Source organism: Nycticebus coucang, chromosome 19 (assembly GCF_027406575.1).
Source record: "Nycticebus coucang isolate mNycCou1 chromosome 19, mNycCou1.pri, whole genome shotgun sequence".
In the NCBI taxonomy this organism is placed as follows: Eukaryota; Metazoa; Chordata; class Mammalia; order Primates; family Lorisidae; genus Nycticebus; species Nycticebus coucang.
Genome location: NC_069798.1, coordinates 45,458,201 through 45,471,935, shown reverse-complemented (window position 1 = coordinate 45,471,935; position 13,735 = coordinate 45,458,201). Strand labels below are relative to the sequence as shown.

At 45.0% G+C, this 13,735-nt stretch overlaps 1 protein-coding gene across 1 annotated transcript in view; it reads right to left on the bottom strand.

The window, feature by feature from the left end:
• Window positions 1–742: 742 nt before the first annotated feature.
• The window catches only part of LIPG (lipase G, endothelial type), a 28,627-nt gene continuing 15,634 nt past the window's right edge, over window positions 743–13,735 (bottom strand). The window contains exons 6-10 of the mRNA XM_053571939.1: window positions 13,012–13,254; window positions 11,533–11,653; window positions 10,065–10,283; window positions 6,831–6,935; window positions 743–4,323 (exon numbers count right to left, since the gene is read on the bottom strand). Of these exons, the coding sequence (XP_053427914.1) occupies window positions 4,302–4,323; window positions 6,831–6,935; window positions 10,065–10,283; window positions 11,533–11,653; window positions 13,012–13,254 (710 nt within the window). The 3' untranslated portion in view covers window positions 743–4,301. The remainder of the gene's footprint in view (window positions 4,324–6,830; window positions 6,936–10,064; window positions 10,284–11,532; window positions 11,654–13,011; window positions 13,255–13,735) is intronic.

The following is a 13,735-nucleotide window of genomic DNA, read 5'->3' as shown; positions in this document are numbered from 1 at the left end:
GTCTACTTTAAATTCTTTGTGGAGTCTCTACTTTCCATAGAGGCTGAACTATTTTGCAGTACCATCAACAGTGTATGAGTGTTTCTTTCTCTCCACCTCCATGCTAACATGTACTGCCTTGGGACTTTATGATCCATATTTTTTTTAATTTTCATAATTAGCCAGACATGGTGATGCACACCTGTAGTCCTTACTACTTGGAAGGCTGAGAGAGGAGGATCACTTCAGCCCAGGAGTTAGAGCTCAGAGAGAGCTATGATCTAGCCATTGCACTCCAGCCTCCAAGACAGAACAAGATCTTGTATCAAAAAAAAAAAAAAATCATTTCTACAAATACTCACATTCTGAGCTACTAGGGGTTAGGGCTTCCACACAGGAATTTGAGGAGGACACAATTTAGCCCATAAGAGGAGCTAATATTTTGAACTTTCACATTTATATTCACAAGCAAGTTATACCTACAATTTTTTTCATAAGTTGGAAAGATTTAGAAAAAGTTTTATCTTATCATCTGGAACTACTTGTATAATTTAGAGATTATATGTTCCTTGAAATATGCCTAAAATTTCCCACTAAAACCTCTGGGAAGTGTTTTGAGTGTATAAAATAAAGGGAAATGTTTTATTAGCACTTTATTTAAAAGGGAAATGTTTTATTAGCACTTTATTTAAAAGGGAAATGTTTTATTAGCACTTTATTTAATCTAATATTTGTTGATCCATTTAAATTTTCCATTTCCTATTGTCCTGTGACACTTTATATTTTTCACTTTTACAGATTTTGAATTTATATTTTATAATAACTATTAGCATTATGACTTTCACATTTACACCTTTTGCTCAAGTGGAATTCATCTTGCGTATGGGTTAAGATAAGGATCTGATTTTGTTTCTCCTTATTTAATGAATCTACTGCCCCCCATCATCTATTCACCATCCATTCTTTCCCCAATGATTAATAGAACCCCTTTATTACACATAAAGTTTCCACATATACATGGAAAGATTTTATTTTATCTTTATCACACACTGTCCTTTTTCCAATTCACTTTTTACAAAACACTAATTTTTTTTAACTCTATACACTTAACATTTCCAACAACCCTGTAGGGCACTGCCTCTATTTGGAAAATAGCAGATGGAAGTGCAGAAAGATTATATTTAGCCCAAAGCTCACATAATGCTGAACGACATACCAGGACTTCTGTCTCCAAATCAATTGCTCTTTCCCCAGCTCACCTACTACCTGTTTAAGTAGCAGCTTCTTACACCTAACTCCAGCTATTTATTTAGACATTCATTGACTACTTGTTCAATTTAAATACTATTCTAGGTTCTAGGACAATGACAGAACCTCAATCCCAACTGGGCCTTTAACATGACAGTTCTCTTCTCAGCTTGCCCCTGGTGTAAGTCCCTAATATCTAGGCTCATGCAACCAAACCTATATCCTTAACTAATATTCCCCCATGTTCAGCCACCCTCCCAGTCCTTCCTAAAATCTACCTTCAGACCATCCTGCTACAATTGAAGTAATTTTCTTTCTTGTTCTTTAGTGAAAGGAGTTGTCATCCACTCCTGATAACAATGAATATCAAATAAAGAGTACACCTCAGATTAATTTTTTCATCAAACCCCAGGCTTCGACAGTTATAATTCTTACAAATTAAAAGAACTGAGTTGCCAGACTCATAAGAATTTTGTAATTTTGGGCGGCGCCTGTGGCTCAAGGAGTAGGGCGCTGGTCCCATATGCCAGAGGTGGTGGGTTCAAAACCTAGCCCTGGCCAAAAACCACCAAAAAAAATAACAAAATAAATAAAAAATTTTGTAATTTTTTATTATTTTACTATTAAAAATGTTTAATCTTGAAATTGGTTAATCTTACAGTAAAAACTAACCATATATTTGTTTTTATACATTATATACATTTAAGAAATAAATAGTATTCTAAGCAGCATTTTTAAAAAAGCATCATTATATACAATTAAGGCTTCAAGCCAAATGCATAAATATACAACACAGTGAGGATTCCCAAAGTTTCCATTAGTAAAAACAGAAGTCAAAAGTCCCCAGGAAGCATGGCCGGCAACGCAGGGTGAGCGTCCCCAATCCAAAAGGCTCCAACTCCAAATGTTCCAAAATCCAAAACTTTCTGAGCATCGACATGATGCCACAGGTGGAATATTCCACATACAAGTGCTTAACACAAACTTTATTTTATGCACAACATTATTTAAAATATTGTATAAAATTACCTTCAGGCTGTGTGTCTAAGGTGTACATGAAACAGAAATGAAATTATGTATTTAGACTGGGGTCCCATCCCCAAAATATCTCATTACGTATATGCAAAGATTTGAAGATCTGAACAAAATTCAAAATCTGAAACACTTCTGGACAAGGAATACTCAACCTTACAAGCTTCACTTTGGTTAGAAAGCATGAAAGGAATAACAGAAACACACATGGGATGGAGAACATACCTTAACTTAGACTCAACTGGTTATGCCTTCAGAAGTTTGGTTTTAAACAGTGATTCAACTTTGGCGTGTACAGATTAAACCAATGTCCTTTAAAAACCTAAGTACAAAGAAAATCACCCCTTCTCCCCGACCTGATATCACACCTCCTCCCAAATCTCACCCATAAAAAGCCCAACGCCTTGGCACAGGAATTATCCTAGTTATATATTAATCAAAGAGTTTAGGATTTTATGGGTGGCTCTGAAAAAAAGTTCTTATTTGCCTTCCACCTGAGGCATATCAGTGGGAAACGGCTGTAGACATCTTCATGAGATTTCAGGGATGATGACACAAGGACTTTGTCTCCAGAAAATCTGGGCCTTCGGTTTGGCTGCACCACCAACGTGGTATATAATTCTAGGCCTGTGGTTGAACTTCCCTAAACCTCAATTTTGTAAAATAGGAATAATAACAGCTGCTTACTTACCTCATTCTAAGTAGGTGATACACATGCTAATCTTCTGAAAGTATGAAAGTGTTTCTCAGATACCAGGTATATTCATTCAAATCCAGACCCAAATGTAAGAAACTAAGGAGAGTGGGAGTGTGGATGTGGGCAAAACTTGCCTCTGGGGTACAAAGAATGCTATTCTGGTGATGGGTACACCAAAAGCCTTGACTTAAGCATTATATGAGATATCCATGTAAAAAAAAAACTACTCATACCCCCTTATTCAATATTTTGAAATTAAAAAAAAAAAGACCTAGCATTGGAGGCTTTTTCAAGAAGTTCAACATAGAAAGGGCACTGGTATAAAAAAAAGATATTTCAAAAAGAAAAAGGCACTGTATTAAATCTTAGAGCCACTGTACTAAATCTAATGGAATAACTCTTATCTCCCTAAATGTACGAGATTTTGCTCCAAAGCAATCCTATCTGGCAACTGCCCCTTCTGGCCCCAGCAGGTATGATACTCTGTTTGCTCTTTCTGCTAGTGATCACCCATGTCATCCTTAGGGGAAGCAGCGTAAGTTAACTAAGGCGAAACAGATAGAAACCCCTTCCAGCTTTGCAGCCCCTGACTTACATCCCATAGCCCCCTTTCAATATCCCTTGTGCCTTTCTCCACACAGTCACGGGCCATCCAAATGGGAAGGGGTTCTAGAAATCCCAGCCAACCCCACTGGGTTCCACATGGAGAGGTTGAGTAACAAATCAACTGCCACATGCTAATTATTTTAAATGCCAATAAATAATCAAATGAACAATGGAAAAACAAGAAAGCCAGTGATGTGTGCTTCAGAGGATGATTTTGAGGAACAAGATGGAATATCAATGTAGCCCACAAGAACCCCAACAGCAACTGCCTCGCACCAGCCCAGGGCTACCATGCCCTCTCTGTGTGAACCAGTTGAGAGGCCTACAGGAGCCAGCTCCCCTTGGAAAGACCTCTCACTAAGGCTCAGGTCAGGCCAAGCAGCTGACAGCCTTCCACACTGAGTCACTTCAGAGCCAGGGTTTCTTGTCAGGCAAAGCATAGGCTCACCCAGTAACTGAGAAACCAGCCCAGGGTGGTTTCAGTGCCAGAGGTCCCAGGCACCCAGCTGCGTGGACATGGCACCCAGAAGCGTTGCCGGAGGCGTGGAGTTAGAGCTATTCTAGAGAAGCAGCAGGAGCGACACGGGCAGTGCAGTCCCCTCCAGCCGGAAGTCCCAGCCGTCACAGGAGACAAGTTGTTCCTGGAGCTCCAGGGTCAAGGCTGAGAGGGGTCCTTCCAACGGGTGGGTGGGTCCTCAGCAGTAACTTTCCTCCATGAACTTGGGTGGCAAGGGGGTCCTCAGAGAAGCTCCACAGTGGAACTGGAAAGAACCACATGACAGGGGCATGCATCAGCTCACGTCCCAGCAATATGCAGACCTATACTGAGGTGTACTCTCTCCATCCCAACAACAAGCATTCTGAGCCACCTCTGGACTATCTTACTTGCTTTCATATCAGAATAAATGTACAATATCCTGGGTGGTTCCCTCTCCCCCTCCCCAATAAGCCACACATTCACTTTGAGAAGCACTGTACAGGGGCCCTTTCTAGGCCCCTACCTGCATACATCACAGTCTTAGCATGTACATTTTTATAACAATACCCACCTGAAACACACTCACACGAGCACACACATAAGTTTGGGGAGAACTATCTAAGTGTCCTTTTTGCCTTGATCTAGAAATACGAGAGAGACTGGAAAGACAGAGAGTCCCGAGAGCTGGTGATTCTAGTCTCATGAATATGCCATGGAGCCCTCTGAACCCCAGTCTCCTAGTGCATGTCAGGAGAACCAGGGATTCCATGACTCACGAGGGTTAACTTGTACTCGGGCTCCTATTGTTTTCTGTTCCTTTGAGGGAAAGGGAAGAGGCAACTTATTTTCTAAAAGAAGAGGTATGAGGTGAGTCATAGTTCTCAACTGTTACAAAGTTTTGGAGCAGAAAAGGAAAATAAAATATCTTATCTCTTATCATAACACAAGCAATCTTTCCTGGGTGTGTCCAATCTTCATGGCTGTTTTAAGGATCAATGAAGTTACTATATCTATATATATATATTTTTTTCTTTGAGGTAGAGCTTCACTTTGACACCCTCAGTAGAGTGCTGTGGCATCATAGCTCACAGCAACCTCACACTCTTCGACTCAAACGATCCTCTTGCTTCAACCTCCCAAGTAGCTGGGACTATAGGTGCCTGCCACAATGCCCAGCTATTTTTAGAGATGGTGTCTCGCTCTTGCTCAGGCTGGTCTTGAACCCATGAGCTCAAGCAATCCACCTGCCTCAGCCTCTCAGAGTGCTAGGATCACAGGCATGAGCCACCACACCCGGCCAAGTTAATACATATATTTTAGAAACACTTTGAAAGATACAAGTTGGAATGCAAAGATAAAGAATGAAAATGGTTATGATAGCAGAAAATGCTGTGAGCCTACTCTAGACTAAGTCCCTTAATTAGACAGGCAGTTCCCAGCCCCCGAGTCCTGTGATCATGGTACTCATGGTCATGCTGATGCTCCTTGACAGGAGACAGAGCAGCTGGGGTGCAGCCCAGCCTCAGGGCTGGCAGACGGCTAATCACAGAGGATGGGCACAGCTGCTAGATAAGTGCTACCCAGCCCCAAGTGATGTGGTTCATCTGGGCAAGCAGGAGCACAGGCCTTAGAGTAGATGGACCCACTTCACATCAGCCCTCTGCCATCACTGCAGGACTTTGGGGGAGTGACTTAATCTCCTGAAGCCTACTTCTCACCCATACACAGAGATAAAAATACCTGCCTCCTGGGATTGATGATGGACTTGAATGATTATGTAAGTGGCTAGAGGCAGTTCAGGCCCGTGCTCAGGGTTCAGTGCTCAGTGCTCAGCAGCAGTAGCATAGCTAGTTCCCCAGTTAGGGCAGGGGAGGCAGCCAGGAATAGACAGAGAGCTGGTCTCCTTCCTCTCCAGCAGGTGCTCAGGCTCAGAGGGCGAGATGGGCCTTCCTCAGCCTGGAGAATGGGATTCCAGCATGGGCTGTGGGATGTGGAAACATGAAAACCCCTCTGTCTGACTCGACCCATGGATGTGAAAATCCCTGTTGCTCAAAAAGGGGGAGAACTGGGTGGCACCTGTGGCTCAGTGAGTAGGGTGCCAGCCCCACATCCTGGGGGTGGCAGGTTTGAACCTGGCCCCATCCAAACTGCAACAAAAAAATTGCCAGGCGTTGTGGCGGGTGCCTATAGTCCCAGCTACTCAGGAGGCTGAGGAAAGAGAATCACCTAAGCTCAAGAGCTGGAGGTTGCTGTGAGCCGTGACATCACAGCACTCTAACAAGGGCAACAAAATCAGACTCTGTCTCTTGAAAAAAGAAGAGGGAGAATTAGGCCCACTAATGTCCATTCACACCAACCTGGGTTCCAGAAAGCCTAAAAAAAGGAGATATACTTTGTGCCTTTCCTTTCCTTCTACCATACTCCCTATACTGACCTGGTGCCCAGAAGGAAGCTAGAAACCCTGGTCTAGCTTCTGGTCACCATGGAGGTGTCAATCAAAGACAGCAGGGCATGGGCCCCTGCAGGGATATAGTTACTGAGAAGACAGTAGGGCCACATGCCATGAACACCTCCAGGGAGAGGCTGAAGGACATTACTACTCTCTAAAGTCCTGTCTGGGACATTTTACTCATTTGTCCATACTCTTCTAGCAGAAAGACAGCATCTTCAAGGAAGGGATTTTAATCTGCTTTTTTCATGCTGCATGCCAAGCACCCAGATCCATCCGAGCATATGCTGGGCAATCAGTCAATTTGTACTGAGTGGAACAAACGAGAAAGTCCTGGTTACCTGGTTTCATTTTTCATTCTCCAGCCATCCCGACACTTGTGAAACCAGAGCTCTTGGCCAGCAGATATACTAGTGTTCTCAGGGTCTTCTGCACAAAATGTCAATCTAGGAGGGAAAAGAAACCAGAGATTCAGCTACGCTTTTCTAGAGGGAGTTCAGCCTGTGCTTTCTGGACTCAAGGCAAATGGCATGGGACTGGTGGGAGTTTTCATTACGTCACACCCTGACTTACGGGCCTTCAGAACTCCTGTCACTACTGCCAGGACACTAAGCTGTGACTCACTTTGAAAGCTCCCATGAGGCAGCCTCTTGCAGCTTCAGCCACACTTCTCTCACCTTCTTCCCTGACTATCTAAAAGGCCACCTTTCCAAGGCCATCACTTCTGGGAAGCCCCCCTGACTGTCCAAGCCCTCTTTAACCTAACCCTCCCTTGACCTCTCAACTTTAGAAAAAGTTATATAAACGTGGTTTTTGTTAGTATTATTCATTACTTCTATGGCACAAAGTTAAAAACGAATAGTTTTATTTTAAAATGTGATACCCCGCTTGGAATTGCTTGTGGATTTCCTATATTGACTTCTCCACTAGACTGTGAGCTCCTTGAATGGAGGAATTCAAGACACCTCCAGTCTGATGCTCTATAAACATCTATTGACATGAGCAACTGGAACTTAGCTGCAAGTCAAAATCAGATTCAGCAAATAGACAGCCAGGATCACAAGAAAGAATCAGGGATGCAGTACCCATTTCCCTGTAACTTAGGCATGCAGCCTCGGTGTGTGTGACTAGCACGGCTGAAGGATAAAAGCCACATTCAGAACAACTTAAGAACTTTTCCCAAGAAGCCCTAAGAACCTGAGGACCTATCTGTTTATAAACATATGAAAAGATTACCTCGCTCACTCACAATCAGGAAGTGCAAATTAAACAAGAGTAGAAGACTCATCCACACCTAACAGGAAGACAAGAAGGCCCCACCAAATGCTGGTGGGGAGGCAGGGACAAGGAATTCTTACTGGATGGCTAACATTAAAAATTAATTCAACTATTTTGGAGAGGGATTTAAGAATAGCTAGGCAGGCTGGAGAATGCATATACTATACCCCAGCAATTCCACTTTTTTTTTTTTTTTTTTGTAGAGACACAGTCTCACTTTATGGCCCTCGGTAGAGTGCCGTGGCCTCACACAGCTCACAGCAACCTCCAACTCCTGGGCCTAGGCGATTCTCCTGCCTCAGCCTCCCAAGTAGCTGGGACTACAGGCGCCTGCCACAACGCCCGGCTATTTTTTGGTTGCAGTTTGGCTGGGGCCGGGTTTGAACCCGCCACCCTTGGTATATGGGGCCGGCACCTTACCGACTGAGCCACAGGCACTGCCCAGCAATTCCACTTTTTTTTTTTTTTTGAGACAGAGTTTCACTATGTCACCCTTGGTAGAGTGCCGTGGCATCACAGTTCACAGCAACCTCAAACTCTTGGGCTCAAGCAATTCTCTTGCCTCAGCCTCCCAAATAGCTGGGACTTACAGGTGCTTGCCACAAAGTGCAGCTGTTTTCCTGCTGCAGTTGTCATTGTTTAGCTGGCCCAGGCTGGGTTCGAACTCCCCAGCCTGGGTGTATGTGGCTGGCACTGTAACCACTGTGCTACAGGTGCCGTGCTGAGCCGAGCAATTCCACTTTTTAGTACACATGTCAAAAAGAGGCCCTCCTACCTACATATGCTGGAAGGAAAATGTACAAGGATATTCATCTCAGCACTATTAGTAACTTCAAAAAAGTAGCAACAACTTAAATAGTAAGCAGAACGATGGTTGAAAACTACTGTTTATACAATGGCAATTTAGACACCGGAGTTAAAGGTGAATAGACTAGATATAATATAACTATGTTTGAATGAAAAAAAGCAACTTGTAAAATAATATGTCCACTCATATAAATTCAGAAGCATCCTAAACAATTCTCTACCTTGTGTATGGTTCCAAATAGAAGGACTAATGGTTTTAAAAACGTGAGAGAAGAATTTATACTAACATTAGTTAGTTAATGTTGAAATATTAGTTAGATTTGTTTTGAAAGGAAAGGAATAGGTCAGGGGAGGGCAAGAAAGAGGGTCCAACTACATCTACAATGTTTTACTTTTTAAAGATCTTATATCTGAGACCAATATGGAGAACTGTTTACATTTGTTAAGTCTCAGCTATGTTGATTTTATTTATTAATATTTTATCAGCTGTCACAAGCCTTTGCACTTACAAGAGCCCAGAGAAGTAAAAAGATAAGCAATTATCTAGATGACAAGTTGGCACCCCTACCTCTCAGTTCTCTAGATCAGAATCCCTCAGCCAAGGGCCCCAAGTCTCTACTCCTCTTCCTTCTGCTGCCAAGCTGGGCCGTAGATGGTAAATGTAAACAAGACATGTGGAGAATTGTAATGGAGAAAATGCCAGACAAGGGACAAAGCGAGAGGAAGCAGCTTCCTCCCAGGCCCGGGCTAGCAGTGCCCTTTCCAGCAGTCGGCTGAAGGACTTGTTCAGCAAGCATCCTCTCTCGACAAAGGTCTTCCAGGCTTCTCTGGCTTTGAGCCCTCGCTGGCTTCTATTTAGAAAGCAGCCTGCTCACAGAGTCCCAGCACGGAGTTTGGGGCTGATACAAAGGTCTGGAATGGATGCTTCATGCTAGGCTTGGGGCTAAAAGAAATGGGGACGCTGCCAGCTGTCATGGCACAGAGGATGCTCTGTTACTTGAAGGCAGGACCCCAGCCCCATATTCTTGTCTCCCAGCCTCTGAAGAGGAGGTAAAATAATGCTCTGAAAATAGGATACTAGGGAAAACCAGCTCCTCTTACAGACCTTGGCCACGGGGCTCCTTGGGCAGGATGCTCTTATTTGCTCTGCATGGAAGCAAGCAAAGCTTTTGGCTGCATGGACCCCACAGTACACAGATCAGCAAGGCAGCAGGCCTCCCCATCTGGGAGAAGCTTCCCCTCCTCTGGGCCAACACAAGTTTGGCAGACAGAACAAGGCTGAATTCCAGCCTCCGTCGCCCTCCCCTCTGAGCCAAGGGCCCATGACCAGGGCATAAGAAGTGCAACAGTTGGCAGAAGCCTTGATCTGAGAGTCACTTCTGCTCTGGGGTTTGGGGCGTGACCAAGGGTGGATGCCTAGCAAAGGAGAGGATGCCACAGAGGCACAGCCCTCAGCCCAATTGCAGGGGCAGAAGGGCCGGGGCACTCACTTGTGCTGGGTTTCCCCAGACTTGACTCGGATGCGCCTGATATTCAGCTCCCTCATCGCGTTGCGGGGTTGAGACAGGTAGCTGCGAAGCTCCTTCCACAGGTTGTACCAAGACTGAGCTGCGCCCTCCCATGTGAGTTTGATCTTCAAGAGATCTCCCAAATCCTCCTCAGTGTAGACCAGGAAGGTATTGGTAGCGTTCAGCCCAATCTGCTCCATCCTGCAAGGTGAGAGAGAAGCTGATCTCGTGCCCCTGCCACCTGGAAAACTGCCACACTGTGCAGGGGGTGACAATACCTGCACCACACTGACTAGAGACACAGGTGTGAGGTCCCCCCACACTGCTGGCCTCCAAGTCCCACAAGCAGGACAGAAGTGGAAGCTCAGAGGTGCTCCACATTCCTGAGAGATAAGTTTTCCCACAGCACCCCAACTTTTTACGAAAACCTTTCCCAAGCATCTCCCTGTGTATGCTACTTTTGGGGAGACAGGACCAAGAAGGAGCAGAAATACAGAAACTCAGGCCAGGTGTAGTGGCTCACACCTGTAATCCTAGAACTCTGGGAGGCCAAGGCAGGTGGATTGCTTGAGGTCAGGAGTTCAAGACCAGCCTGAGCCTGTTTCTACTAAAAGTAGAAAAACTAGCTGGGCATAAAGGTGGGCACCTGTAGTCCCAGCTATTTGGGAGGCTAAGGCAAGAGGATCACTCAAGCCCAAGAGTGTGAGGTTGCTGTGAGCTATCATGCCACACTTTACCCAGGGTGACAGAGTGAGACTCTAACTTAAAAAAAAAAAAAGAAAAGAAAAGTAAAAAGAAATGAGGAAACACAAGGATGTCCCATCCATACCCACTACTATGCTCCTCCTCTCAACCCATGGGTATCTGTCTCCCTCCAAACTCACAGCTGCCTCCTGCCTGTCCCTCACATGTGGCTTTTGGTATGGCCTGCCTTGACCCCTTTGTGTGTGTGCGTACACAACCTTGTTCTCCCAGCTGGACCCCAGCCCTGAGATGGTAAGTATTTAATGAATGACATTTCTTCACATCCCAACATCACTTGCCATGGCCCCTTGTCCCTGGTGGGTACTCAACAAAGATAAATAGATTGCTATATCCCCTTCCCACAGGCAGATCATCAGGAGAGGTCCAGAGATGACGTTTATGAAGTTCCAGATTGCCTAAAGCCTCAGGTGTCAGACGTTGCCTGGAATGAAACAGCAGTTCTTCTCACACTGCTGAGTCATCCTGGGAGCTTCCTTCCCAGAAACACTCTGAGTCAAGGGCTTGATGGAAAAGGCACCACCAGAGAGAGAACTGCAGAGGCCAGTGGACCACCCAGCTCCTCCCCCAAGCAGTCAGACCACACTGCCCTGCACCCTGATCTTGTTTGAAAGCTCCCCTGCCCTCTCTCATTCTCAAACCAACTTGTTCTCTGTCCTGAACCAAGCAAAGGAAACTTGTGACTTACATTTCCAGAGGCAGAATCTGGGAGTCTGCATTAGTGCCATAAAGGGTAACATAAAAGGTGGGCTCGATTTCTCCCATATTCTTGTAACTGAAGACGTGGATTTTCATCTGATAATGGTAAACTGCGGAGATAGCAGAACAAAGACTTTTGTGAGCCAAGCCTCATGGCTGGTCCCAAGCACCCAGATCCATAGACACCACATGCCAGATGACAGGTCTTGCTTGTCATGGCAGGGCACTCCTGACCCAAACAGAATCGCCCAACACACTGTGTTTTAGGGATGGAGGTCCTTTTGGTTGAGTCCATTCTCCAGCCTCCCTCTAGTCCAAAGGCGTAAGAGGCCACTGCAGTATAGAAAAAAGAGCCCTGAACTTGGGAGTCAGGAGATCTTTTGGAGATTTTGGCCTGGCTACGTTCTAGGTATGTGACCTTGGATTAAGAATCAAAGGATTGGCTCAGTGCCTGTGGCTCAAGCGGCTAAGGCGCCAGCCACATACACCTGAGCTGGCGGGTTCAAATCCAGCCCGGGGCCTGCCAAACAACAATGATGGCTGTAACCAAAAAAAATAGCCGGGCGTTGTAGCGGGCGCCTGTAGTCCCAGCTACTTGGGAGGCTGAGGCAAGAGAATTGTTTAAGCCCAGGAGTTGGAGGTTTCTGTGAGCTAAGCTGTCATGACACTCTACCCAGGGTGATAGCTTGAGGGCCTATCTCAAAAAAAAAAAAAAAAAAAAAAAGAATCAAAGTATATAACCTCTGGGTCTCAACCTCCTCATATGTAAAATAATACCCACAATATCTGCAAATCCTATGTTTTTATAACATGTAATAAAAATGGTAAGGTATTAGCCCAGTGTGGTGGCACACACCTGTAAACCCTAGCACTCTGGGAGGCCAAGGTGGGTGCACTGCTTGAACTCAGGCATTCAAGACCAGCCTGAGCAAGAGTGAGACCTCCGTCTCTACTAAAAATAGAAAAAAATAGCCGGGTGTTGTGGCAGGTGCCTGAAATCCCTGTTACTCAGGAGGCTGAGGCAAGAGGATCACTTGAGCCCTAGAGTTTGTGAGCTATGATAATGCCACAGCACTCAACCCGGGACAATAGAGTGAGACTCTGTCTCAAAATAACAATAATAATAATAAATAATGTTAAGATATTATTTTCCTATTCCATCCTACCTCATATTTGCTATGATAATCAAATGAGAAAACAAATATGAAACGATTTTGAAAGGAGATGGAAATTTAAGACATTAATATTGGGATCATGGACTGATAGTCACGTCACAGGAGTCCCCACCATTTACTTTCTTAAAGATTAGCTTTCCTAGGACATGCACAATGGAATCTGCTTTGCGATGATTTGCTTTAATTGTGCTAGCCACATCTCCTAAGCTGGAATGTCCCCTGTTCTGCAGCATGGTATTAAGAGGGAGGTATCCAGGGCCTTCCTGTGGACCACTAGAGGGACTGAAGGTTACCTCTGAAAGGCATGCCTGCCCGAGTTTTTAGGTACATCTTGCTGTTCCTCTTGTTCCTCATTTTCTTGGCGTTGTAGCCAATGCTATTGCAGCGGTTCTTCCGGCAGCTGAGACAGATCCCCTTTTTGAAGCGGTTGGAGTCGGTGCACTGGAAGGCAAAGCTCGGCTTGTCCTGATTCACCAGGGAGTCCACGAAGAGGTGTACGGCCCGCTCATGCTCACATTTCATCACCTCTGTGATTGCTGGGGACAGGAGAGACAGAAAGCATGCAGGGTGAGCCCTTCTTTTTATTTATTTATTTAATTTTTTTGAGACAGTCTCACTTCACTGCCCTCAGTAGAGTGCTATGGTGTCACAGCTCACAGCAAGCTCAAACTCTTGGGCTCAAGGAATTGTCTTGCCTCAGCCTCCCAAGGAGATGGGACTACAGATGCCTACCACAATGCCTGGCTATTTTTAGAGACAAGGTGGTCTTGCTCCAGCTCAGGCTGATCTTGAACCCATGAGCTCAGGCAATCCACCCACCTCAACCTCCCAGAGTGCAGGATTACAGGCGTGAGCCACCATGACCAGCCTTGTTTGTGTAATTCTTAATTCACATTCAGTGATGTGCTGGGCTCCTATTCGGATGTAGAAGAATTTAAGGGCATTTCTGCTGCCTGAATATTCCCATCCTTGGTGAGAAGACAGCAATGACACACACAAAGCAATAAAGGAGAGAGA